Source organism: Myzus persicae, unplaced genomic scaffold (genome assembly GCF_001856785.1).
Source record: "Myzus persicae strain clone G006 unplaced genomic scaffold, MPER_G0061.0, whole genome shotgun sequence".
Lineage (NCBI taxonomy): Eukaryota > Metazoa > Arthropoda > Insecta > Hemiptera > Aphididae > Myzus > Myzus persicae.
The window spans coordinates 386206-409351 of NW_019104400.1; the positions used below are offsets into that span (position 1 = coordinate 386206).

General features: G+C 30.5%; 2 protein-coding genes across 7 annotated transcripts in view; one reads left to right on the forward strand and one right to left on the reverse strand.

Annotated features, from left to right (window-relative positions):
* The window catches only part of LOC111041894 (high affinity cAMP-specific 3',5'-cyclic phosphodiesterase 7A-like), a 119522-nt gene that overhangs the window by 15305 nt on the left and 81071 nt on the right, over window positions 1-23146 (reverse strand). For all 6 annotated transcript variants that reach the window (XM_022326341.1, XM_022326342.1, XM_022326345.1 and 3 more), the window contains 4 exons: window positions 21141-21358; window positions 7708-7771; window positions 5776-5871; window positions 158-258 (listed from right to left, as the gene is read on the reverse strand). In XM_022326341.1, the coding sequence (XP_022182033.1) occupies window positions 158-258; window positions 5776-5871; window positions 7708-7771; window positions 21141-21358 (479 nt within the window). The remainder of the gene's footprint in view (window positions 1-157; window positions 259-5775; window positions 5872-7707; window positions 7772-21140; window positions 21359-23146) is intronic.
* Window positions 16918-18898, forward strand: LOC111041895. The gene is made up of 2 exons (XM_022326346.1): window positions 16918-17224; window positions 17289-18898. Exon 2 carries the CDS (start codon window positions 17390-17392, stop codon window positions 18872-18874), a length of 1485 nt encoding a protein of 494 aa, XP_022182038.1. The 5' UTR covers window positions 16918-17224; window positions 17289-17389; the 3' UTR covers window positions 18875-18898.

The following is a 23146-nucleotide window of genomic DNA, read 5'->3' on the forward strand; positions in this document are numbered from 1 at the left end:
GTAGAACCTCAGCCTATGCCATTAGCCTACAGGACGAAATATAATAATACGATACACTCTAAAGTGTACAGATTATAAATTCCAAGAACCCATACATAATATTATAATACATTTTATACTATTTAATATACATATAAGCCAAATACGTGTTTCTAACCTTGTCTTCTTGCAGGAAACAATGCATTGCCTGGGTGACGTCGGTAGCGTGGATGGCATTGTGGTACGGGTTCGTGCTGTGGTACCCTTCTTCTATGAGACCTGTGAACAAAATATATTATTCAGGTTTTGAGATCTTAGACGAGAAACGGGTTTTATTTTTGACACGATATTTATAATATCTATCACTTATTTTAAGTATACACAATCATAATTATTAAGAATACCTAAGGTTAAGTCTCAAGTCATCAGTACATTTTTATAGTCTAGTAAGAGACTAGAGACCAATAATCTATACGGTTGAATCTCACTTGATTCCTTTTATATTTCAGGGGCGGCTAGGTAAGGCCTGATAATGGTTACAACTACTATAATACATTATGTACGTAATCTGTATGCATTTAATATGATTAATTCAGCTGAAGGTACAAGATTTAGATTCCCCAGTATAAATGACATTAAGAAAAAACCGGTGCGTATAAATGTATACAGAAGTCTTCGCCTACTCATTTTAGAGACCATCCAATGAATTTTAATACTAAAACTTTGTTAATTGTTTCCTCAAGTAACGCATTCATGTGTACTTTATGTATACGTAACAAGAAAAGTTTAAATATAATAGGATCGTTCATAAGTTTCGTTTCATATAAATTACCTGTTAGCATCACAAACAAAAAAATAACAAATTAATCATTGCGATTTATTTATTATTATTTTTTTGTGTCCATTAAAACATAAATAGATACTAAATCTATTAAAATAATAACTTGAAAAATAAAGGTAACTCTCATTTAAAAATGTCAATCTAGAACACGATAATAAATTAACAATGTGTATATACAATGTACAGCAGAGGTTCTCAAACTGTGGTACGCGAAAGGCCACAAAGTGAAAGAGAGTAAATAAATGAATATTTTTAATTGTGTTTGAACATAGTCACACGGAAATAGACAAAAGTCGCGGTACGCGACAGATTAATAATACACACGAGTGGTATGCTAAAAAAAGTTTGAGAACCACTATATATTATACAGGATATATATGTATCACATAGGTACACAGGACGTACCTATACAATATTACACTCACAGCGTGGTTTGATTATGAATTCAAACCGTAACCATCACCTACCAAAGCGGGTATACCGCCACAACCTCAACAAGCTGGTTTTATTGACTTTAAATTTCAAACATATTTTTATACACAGTATTTAAAGCGATGTTCGAAACTTGCGCCCGAAACTGGCTTGGGATTAAATATGATAAGCTCCGCGGAAACCTAAAATAACCAGGACCGGATTACATTAGCATAATAATAAGGCATCGCCGAATCGGCAGCGTAGTAGATAATAATATACACGAGGAACGACAAACGTTAACACTAAATAAACTATATAAGCGTGTGGCGTGTCATTAGGAGCGGAGTACGCGCGCCGAATAGGAGACGAACTTTTTTACGGTTATAATGCGCCGAGTAAGAACTTTTGAAAACCCGAACACTCACGATGGTCGATGATTATATCAATTAAGACGAACTACTTACAAATGAAAATAAATAAATAACGATCGGTTTCGACTTTCGAGGCGGCAACTTTAATGGCAATTTTAAGGTAATATCTCCCGAGACAATGGTGTATAGGTTAGGTTATGTAATATGCAGTGAAATGTTGTTGAGTGTCGAAAATAGACGCTTCAATAATAAACTGAGGTTGATTTAAATAACTTAAAATGGCCAACAATAATTTACAAGACAATATCGTTCGTAAGTATTGCACGCCTTATACAAAATTACGATACATTTTGAATGAATAGTTTGTAAATTATTGTTACTTAAAAAAACATATTAGTTCGAATGTTTTGACAGAACGACAATGAAAATAATTTTCATAATATTATGTATTAACAAATAAATGTTGTATTCTCAAAATAACATAAATTAAAAACTGCAGAATAGATATAGGTAGCTAGTTGTCTCTGATTTAAAAATAATGAGTTGGTAAGATATATAAATTATAATTTAATAATGACAGTTTCATTTTTATTTTTCTTAGTACCTACCTATACTTGTTATTACATTACTAATATCTAAATGTCTTCAAAGTTCAAATAGAATATTTGTACAAAAAAATGTAAATGTACATGCTACGTAGAAGTCATAAATACCGATTGAAAACAAAAATGCAGAGCAAAAATATCAGAAACAATGTGTAAGATTTGTAAAAATCGTAATATAACGTTACAGATCAAAGGCATAATCTGGTAAATGCCGAAGAAGTAGTTACAGAGAAGTATATAATCAAATTGTATTTAAACATATTATTTCATATTATGTAAAATAAAAATATAATATTTTAAATTGAATTGTAAGTATCAGTTGCTGACTAAATACAATTTATTTCAAAATAACTATATAAAAGAGTTCTGCATCTGCACACACTGCAACGAGTCCGGGCACAAATAGGTATTTACATTATAGTATACACTATTCATAATGGAATCCTTATTACAGCAATATGGTATGGATCATATTAAATCCCCGCAGTAAAATCGTATGTAAATTTGACGTTAAAATTATAAATGGGGTCTCTTTGAAATTCACCGAATCGAACAAATACACTATAGTTTAGTAGGTATAATCTGCCTGAAATATATTCGAATTCGAAGTGGAACATGAGTAATAATTCTATCTATAGTTAGATCAATTATAAAAGAACAAACGATACGCACAATATTATATTATACGTTACGTAGAATATAGTTTGCTACCAATACATCTGATAGACAAATAATAATGAATAATGATGATGATGAAAATTGAAAATGTGATTACAAAAACGCATAAATATGACGTCACCCCGGGGTCTTATTTTTTTCTTCCACTTTTGGATTTTTTTTTTTCAATCTGAAAAAAGTCCTTTTCAATAACGTCAAAAGGAAGGTAACCGAGTATTTCTCCGAATTGACTTTCGACTGCTGTAAGTTATGTGCAAATATAATACACAAGATCTCGTGTATAGCGGATGCGGCGTATACGATTACCTAAATATTATACCCAAGTAAAATACAGAGAGCTTGAGGTCACTTAACAACGACAGTTTTATTTTCGCCTGTTATTAAACGTATCGGACTCAGGAAATTGTATTATAGCATACCTACAGCCTAATTTAACTGATATATAAATGAATCTGATAAACTATTATAATATGTTGATGCTATTTTTATTGAGAATATTATTATATTGTCACCAACATTTATTGCAGTTCTTCGAAACCATATAATAAACATGACTTTTTTTTTATTGTATTTGTCAATTTTTAAGACCACCGACATCACATTATAATAAACACTAGGTATTCAACATATTTTAATAGAAATATTGCGATAAATCCCAATGACGGAGGTCGCGGTGGAACAAAATGCTGACAACGTAATTTTGTGGTTATTAATATTCAACAGAAGCACGTACTTTTCGTGTACGAATCATAAAAGGGTTCTGTAGGTATGCCATAATATCAATATGAATAGACACCGATAGTTCACCAATTCAACACAAATGGTAATCAGTAGTTGATTGAAATAAAGTGACTTTTTACTGACCGAAAACAAATAAAATTGCTTTTAGTTTTTTCCTGCACATAAATAATCTACATTGTCGTTACTATATCAAAATAAATACTATGATACAAAATGAATACAAATTAGAAAGAGATGGCAAGCCGCAGTACACCAATTTTTCAAATAAAAATAGTGATAGAATGCGCACATTAAATTTATGTTCACTAACCAGTAGCTATTATTATATTAATGTATATTATATATATATTCTAAAATATGGTCAGGCGGAGGTAAGAGACAACTCGTATACTATCGCGATTGTTGCATAATCCACGGATACTACATAAAGCACTTTTTGTGAGTGAAGGTTAATTTAGTAGCATATGTACTGCCGAAGCAAGTACAAAATGTTGTTAGAAATATTTTAATGTAATTGGTAACACAAATAAGCATTAACTACACTGCATGTTTATTTTTTATATCAACATGTCTCGTTTTAAATAAAAACATAAAGGTGTCATAGGTTGGATGACATTATGTACGATATTATGTGGTCGAGTGTGATAAAATATGAAATTAGTGTTTTTGGCAAGCTTGAAAACAGCTAATATTTTCAAAAAGTTTTTAACTAACTTCAATAATAATTATACATTGATTGACATCAAGATTATGTAACGATTTCGTACAAATATAATTTAATATCCTCAGGCAGAATTGTAATGAATATCGAACATATCACGTGACCACATGTAAAAAGACATTTAATACTGAGTTCGATAAATTAAGCGGGGAAAACCATTTACTATGTTTGATTTTGAAAAACCTATCTACGTGTGAATGTAAAAATTACAGATGTGTGACTATTTTTCGAATTCCTAACCTACCGTCATGGTAAAACAAATAATATGAGTTTTAATTTTTTTTTGTTTACAATTTTAAACAGTAGCAAAATCAATCGCTTAATAAATAAATAAATTCTTCACTCTACATAAAAAATCTAAAAATGAAAACATTTCATGTGAAATTATTTGATTATTTAAAAAAAATACATAATGTGTGCATTTCACACTATTTATTAAGTGTATAAAATATACACTAGTATGTATACGCTTTATACGTATAACTAATGAAAGAATATAATGAAATCATATGTGTAACTAAATAAAGTTAATTAAATTTATTAAAAGTTTTATGTCCTATATTTACGTATAATTAAAAATCCTGACGGCTTTAAAAACTTTTAATAAGTTTAATTAACTTAATTTCGTTTCACAATGCACAATATACAGTTTTATTATATTATTTCATAACGTAAAACAAACATTATTTTATACTTTTTATATGGAATACCATTGAAACAATTTCTAAGACTAAAATACATTTTAATAAACTATGTGGACTTTTAATTTATTAATAACTAAATATAATATCAATACGAATTAATAAATGTGTTATTCGTCAACCGGACCTAAAACGTAAATAACTGAAAATGTATTTTACCAATATACACCAAGGGTAGTTATTACTATTTGTAATTACTCTGAATCAAAATCCTAATCTGCAAGCAATGAATGTATATCTTTAGTTGAGAGATGGCATATTAGTAAAGTTACATTATACTAATAACAATGAGGCTTATCAAAATAACCTCAACACAGCCATTCTTCTAAATTATTAAACGGTCTTCATTTAATCATAAATGATTGATGTTTCGCTAATCTTCAATCAGTACTCATCCATCCCATTGCCTCTTAATAAACTAGCTAAGAGGTCTTTTAATAATTTTAGATAACATCTAATAAACATAATTCATTAAAACAATTTAATTTTGTGAAGTGGCATTAATACAAACAACAAATCACAATCATATTATGCTTAATTATTAGATCTAAGTATATCAAATTTTGTTACACATACAATATCATATAATAGAGGTAAGTACTCGAAGTAATATAAATATGTATGGTATAATCTCAAACCCTAAAACTAAAATGCGATTCCACGACAGTATTTAGGCAAGATTTTAAAGTAATATTTATAACGAGATAATGCATTTTATACTTACTAAAGAGTTTCCAAACTTGAACCACGTCCAACTTGAAGTGTTCCATTAGACCGTACCAATGGAAAAGATGAACACAAAGTACTGGAAGCGATCTTCCTACAAAAATGAATAAAATATATACCGTTAGCTAAGAAAATACTTATTGATAACTTATAACATCACAAAATATAGTAAGTAGGTACTCTTGATAACTCGAAAACTCAAGGGGACAACAAATACATACCTAAATCACTACCTATATCGTTTATAAGACTATCATGTGTATGTATATAATACAAATTACAAATATAGTTGAATTTAAAACACGTATATCAATATAATAGTGTGAATAAGTGCATGTATAGTTAAACGTTTTATGTTATTGAGAATTGATAAAAGTATTAAAAATCAAAAAATAAGGTTATTAATATCCATCAAATGAACTACATCATATTTAAAATACCAAATTAAATAAAGTGAACAATAATAATATAATGAGTATTTGCAAAGAGTACTACGGTAAGTTATTCAAACACAAATTTGGGTGGGTACTGTGTGATCAAGAGTATTAAGGTAACTCTTAATAGTTCGGTTGGAAAACTTTTGATTTTCACACACATAATTTAATTGTTTTTAATTGATCCGATTTTTGATTTGAATAATTGTTTATTTTTTATCGCACACGAAGTTTCATGTCATTTTGTGTGGTTCGTACTTGTAATCGCTTAATTTTTAAGATTGAACAAATTAAATTTGTGTAAAACCAATCGTGTAAATAAAATGCTAATCTAAAAGGAGTGCCAACTCAAAAAAGGTTTGTTTAACTTCGCATGTGCGGGGAAAAAGGTAGACGATTTGAGTTCGTTTTAAAGTAAGCCGAATAATAAGTCTCTTTTGCAGAAAAAAAATCCAAATCAAATTAAAGATCATCCGGCCGAAATATTTAGTCATACTTTAAATCGGTTCTCTAAAACTGCACAAAATTAATAGGTTTTTTTACAAATTCGCTAAATTGTGCTATATACGTCAAAACATTTACTGTTATTTTAATTTACTTTACCTCGAGAAAGTATTGTGCAATATGTGTTTACACAAAAGCTAAAAAATTTAATTTAATTTCAAAAAAAACGTCAGCAGTACGTTTAACATAATAATAAAACTAAAAAACATTACTCCCACACATACCAATAACATTTTTAGTTTAAACAGTTGTCGCGTAGAAAACATCGAACACGTTAAGTACATAGTTTAATTATTGTAGAATGTTCGGGTGAGTAAAATGTGTATGCCGGCGTTAAACGTGTGAAAAGCCAACTGGATTGCTGTTATCCGCGAAGGGATTGTTTCAGAACAATTTCCAAATGTTTACCGTCTAACTTTACGACGAAAAATTGGTATATATAACGGGTCGTGGGATGGTTTCAGAATGAGTCATGTTTTGGACGTTGAAACTCTACACGACTCTACCAAACACAAAACTATATTAATATACAAACATTACAAGCACATGCATATTGTCACGTTAAAAATGTGTAGCATGGCGATGCAATTTAATTCCGACTACTTGGAATTATTCTGTAAAATAAGTTCGATATGACCAGAATAATTCAAGTCATCATTGTGGGAGTTATGCGATCAACTTTACTGACGCAGACATTCGATATATATTCCACAGCATAAACATAAATTCTTGGAAATCAATTTATTCACTAATATTTTATTTGTAGACGGACTTCCAGATGTTCGGCTGGACACTTGTACGTATATTTATGTAAAGTTCACAAATGAATGAAAATAAAAAGACATTGGGGGATGGACATTATTGATTTTTTTTCAAAATACCGTAAAAAATACAATGGAAATATTAAAATGTACATTCCATAGTTATTTAAAAACAATGTAAGTGAAAAATCGGGAAAACGGGAAAATATAAAAACAGTATTTTCTACTTACCCCCTGTAGCTGTGTCTAATGCAAAAGCGTTGAACGGCCATTTCCAGACGTGCTTGAGCACACACTGTGAATAAAATAACATAAATGTCAGTTAATAATATATAGAAATTACACGACTTGCACATTATATTTAATGTGTCATTTATGATTTACAATTCCAACACAAACACGTAGTATATTTATATAAATAGTATTTATATTAATGTAGACAAATATTAAAACATCAGTGAATCTCTATACATTTAATAATATTATAATTTATGTAATGCATTTAAGAATTTAAGATGGTAGATATTTCACGAGTAAAATATATTAAAAATAAAACAAATTGAAAATGCTTTAGAAGCGCAAAAATAATAAAGTCGGAAAAATAGCATACAATACATTTTACATAAATGTGCAAGATTACTGTAATGTTAGTAACGTAATTTAATGTTTTTTAACAGTTGACCTTAATAGTTGGTAATAAATATAATGTACAAATATACATATATTTATAAACAGCTTTGAGTCTGTTTAAAAAAAAAAAAACTAAGTGATGAATGTAATGAAAAAAAAATAAAAACAGTTATATACTAATTAATATTCAGTCGTCATTGTCAATTGTACAGTAATATAACATTTTTATTCCGATAACATGTATACGATACATGTATTTCTTATAAAGATAATAGGCACATTAAATGCATGGCCGGCTTAAGTTATAATCGCCGAGTGCGATGGCCATTACGTCAAAATAATTCTTGCACTCGGCGCTGAAAGAGCTAAAGTCGGCCTTGATTAAATGTATTCGCATTTTAAAGAGGCACTCAGAGACTACTCGCATATGGGTTTTTGAGATTCACGATGAAAAACGAAAATTTTGTATTTGTTTATAAATGGTTGGCATTGGGTGCCGATTAGAATAGTAATGGTAGAAATTAGATTTCTATGTACTTGGTTACTCTGGTAAATGAGTAAAATCATGCATCAAATCGTCGCACGGCCTCGAATAAATGAATTATATCTTAGAACAAACACGAGAGTCGACTGTATGTTAGTATAGGTTCTATTGTGTTCAAAAACTACTCGACCGATCTTGATGAAAATGTCAAATTGTTCTAAGAGGCATCAGGAAAGTTTAGAGAGTAGTTTGAACTGTGTTTGGAAATTGGCCAAGTGCAATACTTATATAATCAATCACAGGCGAATTGTCAATCCCGGTCGAATTAGTTCATCATCAAGATTATGACATCGACGACGATTTGCCGGTGAACTGAGGTTCGCTAAAACCAAGATTCACCTATATTTTTGTAATGATAGCCATTCTCTCTAACTAATGGTGAACAAGAATCTCATAATCATATTTCTTATTACCTATATATAAATATAAAATACAGGCATGTACATTATAATATAGAAATCTATGATCTTATATTGTATGTCTATGCAGCTATCGTGACATTTTATATTTTTATATTTTTTAATTGTTTATACAAGTTATCCAGCTAGTATGGTTTATAAAGCGAAATACACAAATGACGATTTGCTTGTGAACCGAGATTAGTATACTAGATCATAAAAACACCAATACATTATTCGCATTATTCTGCGTGTGATTGTTCATTGTTTTTCGGTCGAAGTCAGATTTTACAGATATAGTAATATATATTATATTAAATGTATTTTAAGACATAATAATATATATTATATTTATTTTACATTTATAATTCCAATAATATTATTGTTTATTATTAGATATATTTTTTTAAATACATGACAATATAATGAAATACAATAAATATTATTATAATAACGTATTTTTTATCCTTCACATAATATTTGTGTATATGTATATAGAACATCTCAAGTTTCAACTATATTCGATTGTTGAATATTACAATATTTTCAAACAAATAATATTAATAAAAATTATAGTTCACTTTTATGCTCAAGAATATTCACAAAGGCCTTGTAAAACGATTTTTCTTTAAAGCTCAGAATAGACCAAGAAAATAAGCAAAAATGGTTATAGGTTCATGAAAGAATTTTCAATTTCAATCCAGAAATCTCTGAATAGTGTCTATAAATCTCATTTGTCTCACTTTTTTCTATTTTTATCAGTTGTAAAAAAAAAAAAACTTAAGACTTTGGCTCAGAAATTGTATCGACCCTTTTGTCTAGTGTTACTGAGGGGTGAACTACTCAAAGAAGTTTATAATACCAAGCTCGTTCAAAGGTTTGCTTCAATCGAGTCTAAAGTTCAAACAATTCATTATAATTGAAAAACGAAAAAGTTGGATGAAAGGAAATTTTTAATGAATCAAATACCGAAAGAAATAATTTAAGTTTCCACCACGAGGACATCACAAGAAAGTCAGCAACAACTGGATACTTTTATATAAACCTAATGAATTGTATCCTTATATAATTTTCCATTGTTAAAATATGTCTTTCTCCCCATGCCTTAGCATTAATACCCGAGGTCTACCGTAAACAAATACAAATATTTAAATATGATAATTCTTTTATTTGAATACATTTTCTACAACCGATTAAACAATTCAAATATATAATATAAAATAATATTTTATAATTATTTAAGTAGGTACCTATATTAAAATATAACACACAGTCAATATTTCATTTACTTCTTAATATAGGTTTGAGTAGATATTTTAATACTCGTGTTTTCGGGAATATTTTATAAAACTTACCCAGGGTTAAGTTAGGTACATGCAATTGGGGAGTTTGGCAGAATTCTTCTCGTAAATACATTAACGGATAAATGATTACAAGATATAATGGAGTATTGAAAATTGTTTTCCCTAAAATATTTCAATCTTATTATAATATAATACATACGTAAAGCAATAGAAGTAATGTTATTTATATTTGATACAATTTATTTGTTTAGAATAAATTTCTGGTTAAGTCAATTTAAATATATACTCGTATACTAGTCGAGTATATAGGATTAGGAAAAAGGTTGTAAATTAACCAATTAACCAGACAATGGAAATAGCTATAGAAACAATAATACGAAATACAAATAAATGAAACTTATTAGTACAGCAATTAGTGGAAGCACCGGTGAACAGAACAGGAATGTGCGAATAGAAACTAAACGGAAAAATTCAATTATTGCTGGTTGAGTGCTTGAAAAGGAGAAAAGTACAATAATTAAACCGGAAAAGCTATAAGCCTATGTACGGAAACGGTCACGATGAAATGCAATCGTATGCGATAGGAACTTAATGCATACTTGAAAGCCAGATAAACCCTTTAAATATTGGAATTATCATAAACATCACAGGCGTACTTATGTAATATAGTTTTAAAAATCGAATCGAATTAATTTTTTTGTTCCTAAGTAATAAGTTTGTATATAATCATGCATTATATCACCATATACTAATACTAATATTATTATTACTTTATTAACTATATAAATCGTCATAAGGATGATGGGTTCTGTTTTAGTGCGTATCATCCTGACTACTTGCACAGCTGCATTGATTGAAAATATACAGAACATTGTTATATTTGCATATTTATACTTCATAAATATTATTTAAAAAAACGTAAAAAAATGATACTAATAAGAATAATATATTTTTATTTCATTTGAATAAAAAAAAATGTGAAATATATTTTGAAAGAGAAAAAAAATCACGAATAAATATAAATAATGAGACAGCTGAGTAATAGGAATGTGTAATTACTACCATTATATTATAAACTGCTTATTTCATAATCATTGTATGTTTTTGTTTATTAAAAAATATGTTTGTTTGAGGGGAAAAATGAATTTATTTACTTTTCAATTTTATGTGATTTTTGAACCAGTGCAAATTTCTTCAAGGTAATTTCAAAAAATGTATAAACTTGTTTCATACGCAAAAGTAATAAATTTTTAAAAGCATAGAGTTGTATAGAATCGTCTAAAAACTGCAGTTTTAAAATAGGTTAAAAGGACATATAATTCTCTACACCGGTATCTCAATAACAATGATAAATATTATACTTAATTTTTCAATTAACAATACAATACATAAAAAAAAAAAAATTGAAATAATACATTATAATGTATTCAAACTCGAAAAGAAAAACGGATAGAAAATATGTACCACCTCATATGTTTCACCTGATGCGGAAGGGGAGCAAGCAATTGACCACCCTAGCTGGCGGCCCACTTAATACGGGCCTGCAGGTATTACGATAAAGTCGAATAGTCGAGTAAACTCTGAAGTTACGAATGTTGTCGTCTACAGGTTTGTATAACGATAGAAATCGTCAAAAAAAGAAAACCAAAGACGACGTGACAATGACAATTCTGAGTTTACGTTCGGTCGTTTTCCTACCGAGGAATATGGTAAAAAGATGCCAGAACGGGTATCGCGAGAATTCGTACAATCGTACAAATGGCATATTAATAACAATCACGAGAAAATGTAATTTCTACGTGGGGGTATTGGAGGGATGTTGTCAAACCAACTCAGCTGCATTTGTATTCATTATTTTCTATCACCGGGACTGGGTTTCTGAGGAGATGGGCGTTAGAACACTGTTTGATATTCGAACGCCATACAAAATAGTACACTCGAGTTCGCATAGATCGACGTTCGTACCGCTGTAGTCCGTACCTGAACATATATTTTGCGATGAAATACCGTACAAAGTATCAAGTAACGACGTTGAAACGACACACTGAATGCGTACATTGGACAAATTGTACTCGCGGCGGTGGGGGTGGTGGCGGAGTTTGTCGGGTTAATCGATGGGAGACATTCTCGCACACGCGTTTTCCGGCAGATCACAGCCGTTACGGGTTTCGAGTTTTCGGAGCAAAGTTTTCGGGGCACCTACGGTGTACGTCGGGAGGTGGTTTTGAAAATTATTGTAAAAGCCATAAGCAGGGGTGAAGTATAATGTGTATATATATATAATGTATGTACATGTATATATAAATACCTATAGGCTATAGCTCACTTTATATAGCTATTACATATTATATACGACGAACGTTATATAATTTATACAAGCAAACTATATAAGTATATAATATAATATATATATATATATATATATATATATATATATATATATTTACTATAGGCATTCCGGGTATTCGTACTATATTCATATTAGTATATGAAGTGCACGCGGCCGTGGAAAACGAAAATCTAATTTATAATGGCCTTGGCGAAACAGATGATGAAATTTCACTCGTGTAATTGGCATGCGACCCTCCCCCCTGACCCGTCACCGTCATTACGCACACGCGTAGAGACACACGTGTACGCATAGTTATACTTGGTTAATAATAACATATATGTGCGCGTTCGTATCGGAGGTGGTTGTGGTTGTTGTGGTGGTGGTGGTGGTGGTGGTGGTGGTGGTGATGGCGGTGATGGCGGTGATGGCGGTGGTTGGTGGTGCCAGGGGGTGTGAGGGCGGCGGTGGCAGTCGACCTGCAATGCACCCCGCAACCTATGAGGTTCTAATTAATTACACGATTAATCAAAAACGACGGGGATTGTTTAAGACAACAGTTAATTACAGATATTTTGAGGTATCTACGAAATGTTTTCGGATGAATATTAAATATATATTATTATTTCTGTTATAGAATACAATATATACCGGCTGTTGGCAAACGGGACAGAGAGACGAAGGCATCAGCGGTTCGTACGAAACGGGCGAATTGCAAAATGGCTGATAAATAACGTCATATAAGTAAGGACTCGCAGGTTTCGAGAACATTCATCCAAATTATTGTGTCGAACTATATATATGCATGGCATAATACGTCGTATAAATGGTACTCACGTTGAGTTCGAATAAACGAACCAAATTAGATATTATCGTCGTCTATTGGTGAACAAATATTGTAATTTTACGTAGGTAGGTAGGTAGGTAGGTATCCATTGAAATACGCACCACGGGTTGTAGAAAACGTCACATCGTTCCCCTCGCACATTATCTGTACGGGGAACGAGGGAACCACTCGACGGTATAAAATATTATATTGAATATCTTTTTTTTGCGTATATTTTAAAAATATTCACGATATATTAATATGAAATATGGTTTTTTTTTCCAAACGATTTTATTACGAATACGTACAAATGTGTGGGGTGATATCGCAGTACGTCATACTACGTCATGTACAGTTTTTTATCTTATCAACGAGCATTGTAGTTTCCTCTTGCAAATTCGATCAAATTGCAGCATTGTCCGATACAATAATACCACCGATGAAACAAACAAGGACAAAGATTGTTTGATTATTCTAATGCCATTGGTTATATGAAAGTGTGTTTACTTAAATGTTTTGTTTTTATCTTAATTAACATGGATGCTTTTTATTGATATATATATATCTACATATATATATATTATGTACCTTTTTGACATAGTTAAATTAATTGGAGACTTTAGAGTGCGTTGACGTTGATTCTTTAACTAATATGCACTTTATGATGATTTTTTTTTGTTTTTTGAATTGTGTTCCCAACAATCATTGCACATCGTCAACATTTTTTCGGCTCTTTCTTTAAATATCTCAAGTCTATCGTCTAAGGTAAAAGAAAAGAGCTCATGCTGAGTATACAATGTCAAGTTGTCCTCTCTGGATTATGACGAGTTCTTTAACCTCAAGGCTCGTTATAGGTTTTAATAAATGTTATGAATCCTTCCTATTAAAACAGCGAACGTGCTTACACGTAATCCTCGCTTTTTTGGGACTTAGTACATAAGGTTAAGACTAATGCTTCTATAACAACTGTCTTCAAAGTAGTATTGACTATGATGAAAAAACTAATTTCGGGACTTTTCTCGTCATATTTGAGCACAGCTTATGTTTTTGCTTCGTTAAAGAAGGTTTTCCCTGTGATACTTTTTTCCTATTATAATTTATCAAATTATGTAGGAGTTCTACCTATTAGTATTAATATCATTGAAATGGATCTATCATCATGAAAAAATAAATGCAAAATCTGCTGGTCCATTGCCAAAGACGTTTTAACACAACGCAACATCTGCCATCTGCTTTATAGTTGATATTTAGCTGTTTATTGGACTTTGAAATGTTATCATCCATGTTTATTATAATTTCTGTTGTATAATTTCGGGTGAAAATTACAGACCAATTTCCACTCGAAACCACGAAGTGTAAATTTTTTGAACCACTAGTTTTTTCTAAAAAATATTCACTAATATTACACTAATTTTAGTGAATGAACGGTATGATTTTATGACTAGCTGATTCACCATTTCAAGATTGATAATTTTTAAGTTTTGTAGGCTATTGAAAATCATTTCCATGTTGAAGCATATTTACTGATTATTTAATGTCTTAAAATGCGTTACCACGAAACTTTTATGGAGTTACTCTTTACAGCTGGTTTTAGTGAGTCCACCTTGGCTTCAATAATATTTGCCTTTCAAAGTTCAATGGGTTAAAAATATGCTGTAGTCAGTAAACTGTCGGACGTTCCTCAATGAGAGGACTTGTATCACCTTTGCTTTTTTCATTGTTTGTTAACAGATTACTGACTGTGAGCCTGACTATAGATTTCTTGTGTTTGCCGATGACTTAAAAAGTTTTCCATAAAATTGAATCAGTAGCTAACACTGTGGCAATCTAGAAGTACCTGCAGAAGCTCTTGTCCTATATAAGTTTAACTCTATAGGATTACACTTAAATGTTTAGACAAATATAAATTCATGTATTTTAATATCATTTATTAACTAAACTTAATCGATTAATAAATCGAGTACTGATGAGGTTACTATAGTAAGTAAGACTTAGATGTTCTTTTAAGTTCTGATTTGAACTTTTACTCTCACATCGAAGTAGTATGCTACATAGCGTTTAAGCATTAGTTTTTTTTAATACATGTCTCAAAAGAGTTCAAGCTCTCAAATTAAAAACTGGGTACAGTTTTTTTTATTGGTTTTTGACTAGAGCTACATTAGTCTTTTGGGAATCTTTTACGGTAGAACGTGGAAGCCGACTCTTCGCATTTTTAGAGTGAGTTTAGAGGGTTTTTTTTTTATCGTTTATGACTTAAACTTTAAAAATTACCTACCCTCAGCATGATTAACGGCCTGTAGTGAATAATCTATGACTTATTTCCTAACCAAATATACGAGTGGGATCTAACTTGGTAATCTTGTGGAGGATAATATATAGAAGTGGTGAAGCTTCTCCTTACCTTTTCATTCCACTAGAAATTACTCTTTTTTTAGTGTCTATTCGTAATACTAACCTATGGAAGAAACCATCTATTTGATAGTATGAGGCTTTCGGGTAACGAACACTTCACTTTATTTAGTTCGTAATTATTATAAATTGTATACACATTACACCTAGTTAATTATTTTATTACCTAGTAAATTAAAGTTTTGTTTTTCTGTTAACTATTATAAATTAGTGTTAAAACTGTACTACTGGGCATCACACCCGTTAAATAAATAAATAAATAAATAATAAAATAATAAAATATTTTTTTAAGCGATACGGTTTGTGTATACAGTTTACATAAACACAATGAGACAAAAAGATGACTATTGACTATATATTATTATTTTACGAGTAAATTCTATTATCGCGGTCACCAGAATACATATATTTAGTGCTCCAAAATCAAATCGTCGGTAAACAAGCCTTCAGGGCGGTTTCGTCCTCAAAAGGCACCATAATCTCTTACTGCGGGATAGGAGAACACAGTTGGGGCTTTGAATCGAAGTAATATTGGATTATACCACCAACATCAAAGGGCCAACAAATTCCTTTGATCCGCACGGAATTGACAGGAAATCACGTGAACTCCTTTGGGCGTTCCCAATAACTTATATTGTCCTATGACCTATATAAACGAAGCCCGGAGAAGTTATTAAAACTATTGATCCCCAGTAATCCATAGGTAAACGATATTTAATATAAATTATGTTAGCTGAATGTTATTGCATGCAGTTATTACAGCAATAAAATATTTTTACACAACGCGCATGCACATCATAGTACGTAACAACATAATCAAATACCAATATTCTTATATTTAATTACACAGCATTTATACAGTCTATACATTTAAGGTTTATTTCTTTACTATTTGTTTAAATATATTTATCACAACTATTTTTAATTTTTTTTAAATACACACGTTTGATGTATAAAGTTAATGAAATATTAAACGAATCTCAGAAGACTTATGAATAGGGCACGGATGATGTTGCATTTGCAACTTTTTTTCTACTTTTTCAATTAATTGCTAAGTAAGTTTTAAATACGTTTCATGTAAGTACGAATTCAAATCTAAAAGTTTAAAGTGCAATTTTTTGCAATTTTTGGGATTTTTTCAATTTTATTGCAATTTTGTCGAATTTACTCATTTATACAACTATTTTAGCAATATTTTACATTTTTACACATAACGGTCGTATGGATAAGATTATACCATAATATCTAAGCCATAAAACACAGTAATAGTGGTATCTTATCGAAATAAAGATAAAATCAAGTCGATAGGTATTTAATACAATAAATGTAATAGTGGTATCTTATCGAAATAAAGATAAAATCAAGTCGATAGGTATTCAATACAATAATTTGTGAAATGTGACTGACTGTATAATCTGTTCTTCAGTCACTCCGTGAATTTTGAACGATTGTGTTGTTACAGTGTTAAATAATATGCCGAAAATTAAACCAACTATTTCTACCGTTGTTAAAAATTACGTGTTAGAATTTGGAGAAGATGTATTTTCGTGTGATGAATCCGTACTTTTTTGTAAATTGTGTGAAACAAAAGTAAGTGCTGAACGGAGGTATACAGTTACACACCATATTGAAACTGCAAAGCATAAACGGGCAGTTAATCGAAAAAATAACACCAAAACCTCTACATCGCAACTTCAAGTAACGTCATTTTCCAAAAAATCAACATTTAATAAAGATTTGTGTAAGGCAATGTTATCCGCCAATATTCCATTACATAAAATCAATAACGATGATTTTCGTTTATTTTTGGAAACATATATGAAAAGAGATATTCCGAATGAATCTACATTGCGTAAAAATTACGTGAACGAAGTGTACTCAGATACGTTAAATAAAATAAGAGACAATATAAAGGGAAATAAAATTTGGGTCTCAATAGATGAGACCACAGATGTTAATGGGAGATATGTGGCTAACGTTGTGATCGGAACACTCCAAACTGACCAACCAGGAAAAGTGTATTTATTAAATACAGAAGTTCTCGATAAAGCAAATTATTCAACAATTACCAAATTATTCGATAAATCAATGTTCCTTCTTTGGCCGGATGGTATTCGTCATGATGACGTTTTCCTGTTTCTTAGTGACGCAGCTCCATATATGATAAAAGCAGGGACTACAATTAAAGCACTCTATTCAAAAATGGTGCATGTCACATGTTTGGCCCATGGCATGCATCGAGTTGCAGAAGTCATACGCGGAAAATTTCCTGAAGTAGACAAACTCATTGCTAAAATTAAACAAATATTTTTAAAAGCACCAAGCCGAACTATTCTTTTTAAAAATAAAGTACCAGATACACCATTACCACCACAACCTATTATCACGCGTTGGGGTACGTGGCTTGAGGCTGCATCATACTACTGTAAATATTTTAATGAAGTGAAAAGTGTAGTGCAAGAACTTGATCCTGATGAAGCCGTTTCAATAAAAATATCACAAAATATTTTTAACCATAATTCAACTTCAGCTGATTTAGCATTTATTCACTCAAATTACGGATTTTTGCCGGACGCGATTTTAAAATTAGAAAATCAAGGACTATCGGTAGTTGAAGCCATTAATATAATTCAAAATGTTCAAAATAAATTAGAAAATGTATTTGGTGAAATCGGGATTTCAATCCATGAAAAATATAAGATAGTTATTGAAAAGAATACTGGACTTAAAACCATTATTAAAATCAATGATATACTAACTGGACAAAGAAAATCGTTCGATGGTTTACCCGAAGACTTAACAGTAAGCGATTTAGCTTATTTTAAATACGCTCCGCTCACATCAACCGACGTAGAACGAAGTTTTTCGAGATATAAGAACTTACTAGCTCCAAATCGAAGAGGATTTGATTTCGAAAATTTAAAACAAACACTTATAGTACAGTGCAATGATGTATAATATAATAAATTTATAATGGCATGATTATAATGTAATGTATATATTTTTTTTTGATTATTTAAAATTTTAGATTATAATTTATAACAGTAAACTTAAAACATTTATAACAAAACGTTGTTATTTTTTAGTGCAATTTTTAATATTTTAAGTGCAATTTTTGATATTTTTTAGTGCAATACTGCAATCAATTTTACTATTTTTTTAGTACTACAACATCCGTGCCCTACTTATGAAGCATAATTTAAACCTTTAAGTCATTATGTTTTAAGGCACGTTTACAAATAGTATAGAAATCTTTTAAACCTACATTACTTGGATATAATATGGTCTGAATGACTAAAAGAAAAGATTTTTTTTAAAAATGTTTTCTCATAATTGTAATACTCAGTTATTATGCTTGTATTGTGTATGTCCTGTAATCATCCGATGCATTTAAAAATTGTGCTATAATTGCATATTTGAAAACAATTTTATATTTATCAAGTAATTAAATAAAATCACAATACCTATACATTAAATATATAATGTTGACGTCAATAAAACGGTAATAGCGTTACATGAGGATTTAGTTACACGTTTAGTCAAACATATTACAGATCACTTACGCGATTGACGTCAAAATATTATAATCATACTAAATTATTCAAAAATATCTAGCAATCATGTTATAAATGTTATTAAGTATTAACTATACACGTTATTACTTCTAATTATATCATTTAAAACAAAAAATGAAACAGCGCTCGATCATTTAAACAGGTATAGGACAGTCTTCCACGTTATGGTCAATCGAGTGGTATAATTTATTCCATATATTTATATGAAGTAATATTTATCTATTTGTACTTCACTTTCGTCATCTGCACAATATTATGGAAGGGTTAAATTTTGAATACAACGTAACGTTGACATACATTTTGCTAACTAATTAAATATTCACATATTTTTATTACACTCGGATATGACATAAGCATATCATCATCCTTGTACTTTTTATTTCTATATTTTTATTTGACATATAAATTACAAGTTTTTAATAGTTGACGAATAAAAGCAATGTGTTGCACAAAAATACGATATTACAATACATCCTTATGCGAATATTAATATAGTATAATAATATAATGTATACTTTAGAGTAAATTAATTAGATATGTAAAATAAAAATGTTGTGAACATCAATAAATTACGGTGTGTATAGAACACACACATATACATATATTTGTACAATGATTATATATGTTATTCATGGAAATATAGTATTAAACAAGTACTATAAATTGTCCGTTTTTAAACTAAATTCAATCTTTATGTGGCGTAGTATAGTCATTATAGTAATTATGAGTAGGTACTTACTACTTATATGTTAATTTGTATCCACGTTAGTAACCTTAATTAAATAAATATAGGTTCTTTGAGTTGAAATTTACATTTAAATCTGTGGTAATAAATAAAATCCACTCGTAACTAAACATATAACCTCCTTGATTGAACCTAAAATATGATTTTTGGTTGCACGCTTATTATATTTTAATAATTTAATGAAATTCTAAATAATTATGTTGTTTAATTTAAAATTAAAGTAATCATTAAAATTTAACTGGTTAATAATATTGATAATAAAATAATTATTTTAAAATATATATAGGTGCAAGCTATTTCAAAGCTATATAACACCGATCAGCTAAGAGCTATAAGTTACGTTTATCTATAAAGTCTTTATTATACTTGCATAGTATAATATATATCCTAATTCATAAAAGTGGATTTAAATAAAATAAAATAACATATATTATAAGGATAAATTGTATTTTAAATTTTCACGAGGTTAAAATAAATATAATTAAATTTAAATTAAGAAATAAACAAATTTTTTAAATTTTTAAAATGCTTAAAAAATATTAAGTACCTCGGTGGTTATTTCCAAATGTACCTATAATTATAAAAATGCGTATAAATAATAATTGAATGTACATCCATTGCCAAAGTAGATGCCTATTCAGTCTAAACAATTTATGTTACCCATAGGTGGTAAAATATTTTTAAAAAACATTCGACCTCAAAACGGTACATAAAGATATTTGTACAGCTTAATGACATAATAATATATAGGTACTTGTAACATGCATATCATCGTTATTATAAGTAACTGGTTGGAAAAATTCATTTCAAACATACTGTTATTGAAAAAAAAAATTAATCGAGCCGATATCGTAATATTATTGTTTTATTATAAATTATTATAATACTTGATTAACATTCTAACCTGGACTTGGCCGTGGTGAATGTCGTCCAATAGCGCCGGCGCATTCTCGTTGGACAAGGATCGGGTGGTGAGCTTTTTCCGCCTACGCTTGTGCATGGTAAGAAATCGGCCGTTGGGTAACCGTTTACCGTGATGCGCGACCGACTCGAGTAGTACCACTTCGCCCTCGGACAGCATTCGCGACCGTCTCCTGCACCGGTCATCTGTGGGCGAGTCGTCTGCAAAAGAACACGGTGAAATTAAAACAAACGCAATGCAATTAAAATATGTGGGTAGGTCACACAATATTATATAACGAACAGAGATGGGCGAAAAACAGGGAAATATGTACAACGGACGGGACTTTCGTTTGCATTCAGCTGTAATATCTTATTTTACTCGTGAACGGGGGGCTATTATAATAATGCTGTACACAAAATAAAAACATAAAAATAACAATACATTTCTAAACGCACACATTATATTATTATGTTATATAACATTATAACAGTACTAACTATTCCGTTGCACTGCACTTGCACCGCATACAACAGTATTATAATATTATACAAAATTATATGTCGGTTAATAGTTTTCCAGTATCTCACGCGACATGTGCAACTCGAATTATGCGCTTTTTCAATGTTACATAATCTACACATATCGACGAGGTTGTGTCAATAATTGTGCGCAGATATAATTTGCTTGCATAATCTCAAAGACGCTGGATTTGTGTCGTATGCAGATAAACGACTCTATCAGCTGCATAGATAGGGCTACCGGGAAGAATGCGCAAAAACGGTGTAACGATAAACAAAAAAAAAACACAACAAAAACATTGCGTAATATAATATTTGGACGATAAAATTATTGGCGAATAAATTATAAAAAAAATAGTTGCGCACGATAATTTTTTCGACACGTCGGAAATTCGTGAAATTTCATCGGGTTAAGGATATGTCGATGTAATGACGATGGCCGACGATGGCGGTACACCTAATATTATGACAAATCCGTACGAAGAACGTATTTCCGTATGGAAAATCAGTCACCGCGTTTTTACATTATACATATCCAGACGCTTAGATAATTCACTTCTCGCGATATAATATCAAAACACTGCACCTCAAACTTAAATAATATTATTTCCATATTATATACCGCAAGCAGAATTATAATATGGATGATGTATACACGTCCACGGCGATCCGCACAACGCGGTCTCGAGCCAACTTTCGTCTACTGCGCAAAGGGCCGAGAGAGTGCAGGGAATGAAACAAGCTAAAAAAAAATTCGACTCCGGAGGGGAAACTGTGCGTAACTTCTAAACAAGTTATACCCCCTCCCCCCTGCCCGTCACGACTATAAGCCATCGCTGCAGGAGAATCTGCCGAACGGCGTGCATACGGAATTAAATCGAATCGATATATATTATAACGTCAAAGCGTTTTACGATATATATATATATACACGCACAGCATTAAAACACTTAAACGACGGTCGTTGCGTTCGGCGGTACGAAGTTTGCTTAGGACGTCGTAACTACCCGACAAACACAGCAGCAGTCCCTCCAATATTAATATTATTATTATTATTATTATTATTATTATTATTATTATTGCCGGTATATATGTGTATACGTATATTCTGTTCGTCGACGCCCACTGCTGTGTCATTTCAAAGGATTTTCGTGCGGCGTAGGTTTGTATAATAATATTATATATGCTCGTACGTGTATATACACGCGCATTATAGTAGGTACTCAAACGACGGAACACACCCAAATATATATCGATTAAACGGTGTGGGTATGTAATAATAATAATTATTTGCCATCGTATAAAAACGTCCGCCGCGCCGTAATTATACGCCGCATATGCGTATATTATTATGATATTATACCTATACACACTCACTGCGATAACGCATAATAATATAATCATAATAACACACTTTCAGCGCCGTTATAATTATTCCTACCGTTACATACGCTCGTGTGAATACATGTACGAAATATATTTTACAGG

Bases quoted from the DNA above. Each gene is read 5' to 3' on its own strand.
- LOC111041895 (XM_022326346.1), top strand. From the start codon at position 17,390: ATGCCGAAAATTAAACCAACTATTTCTACCGTTGTTAAAAATTACGTG.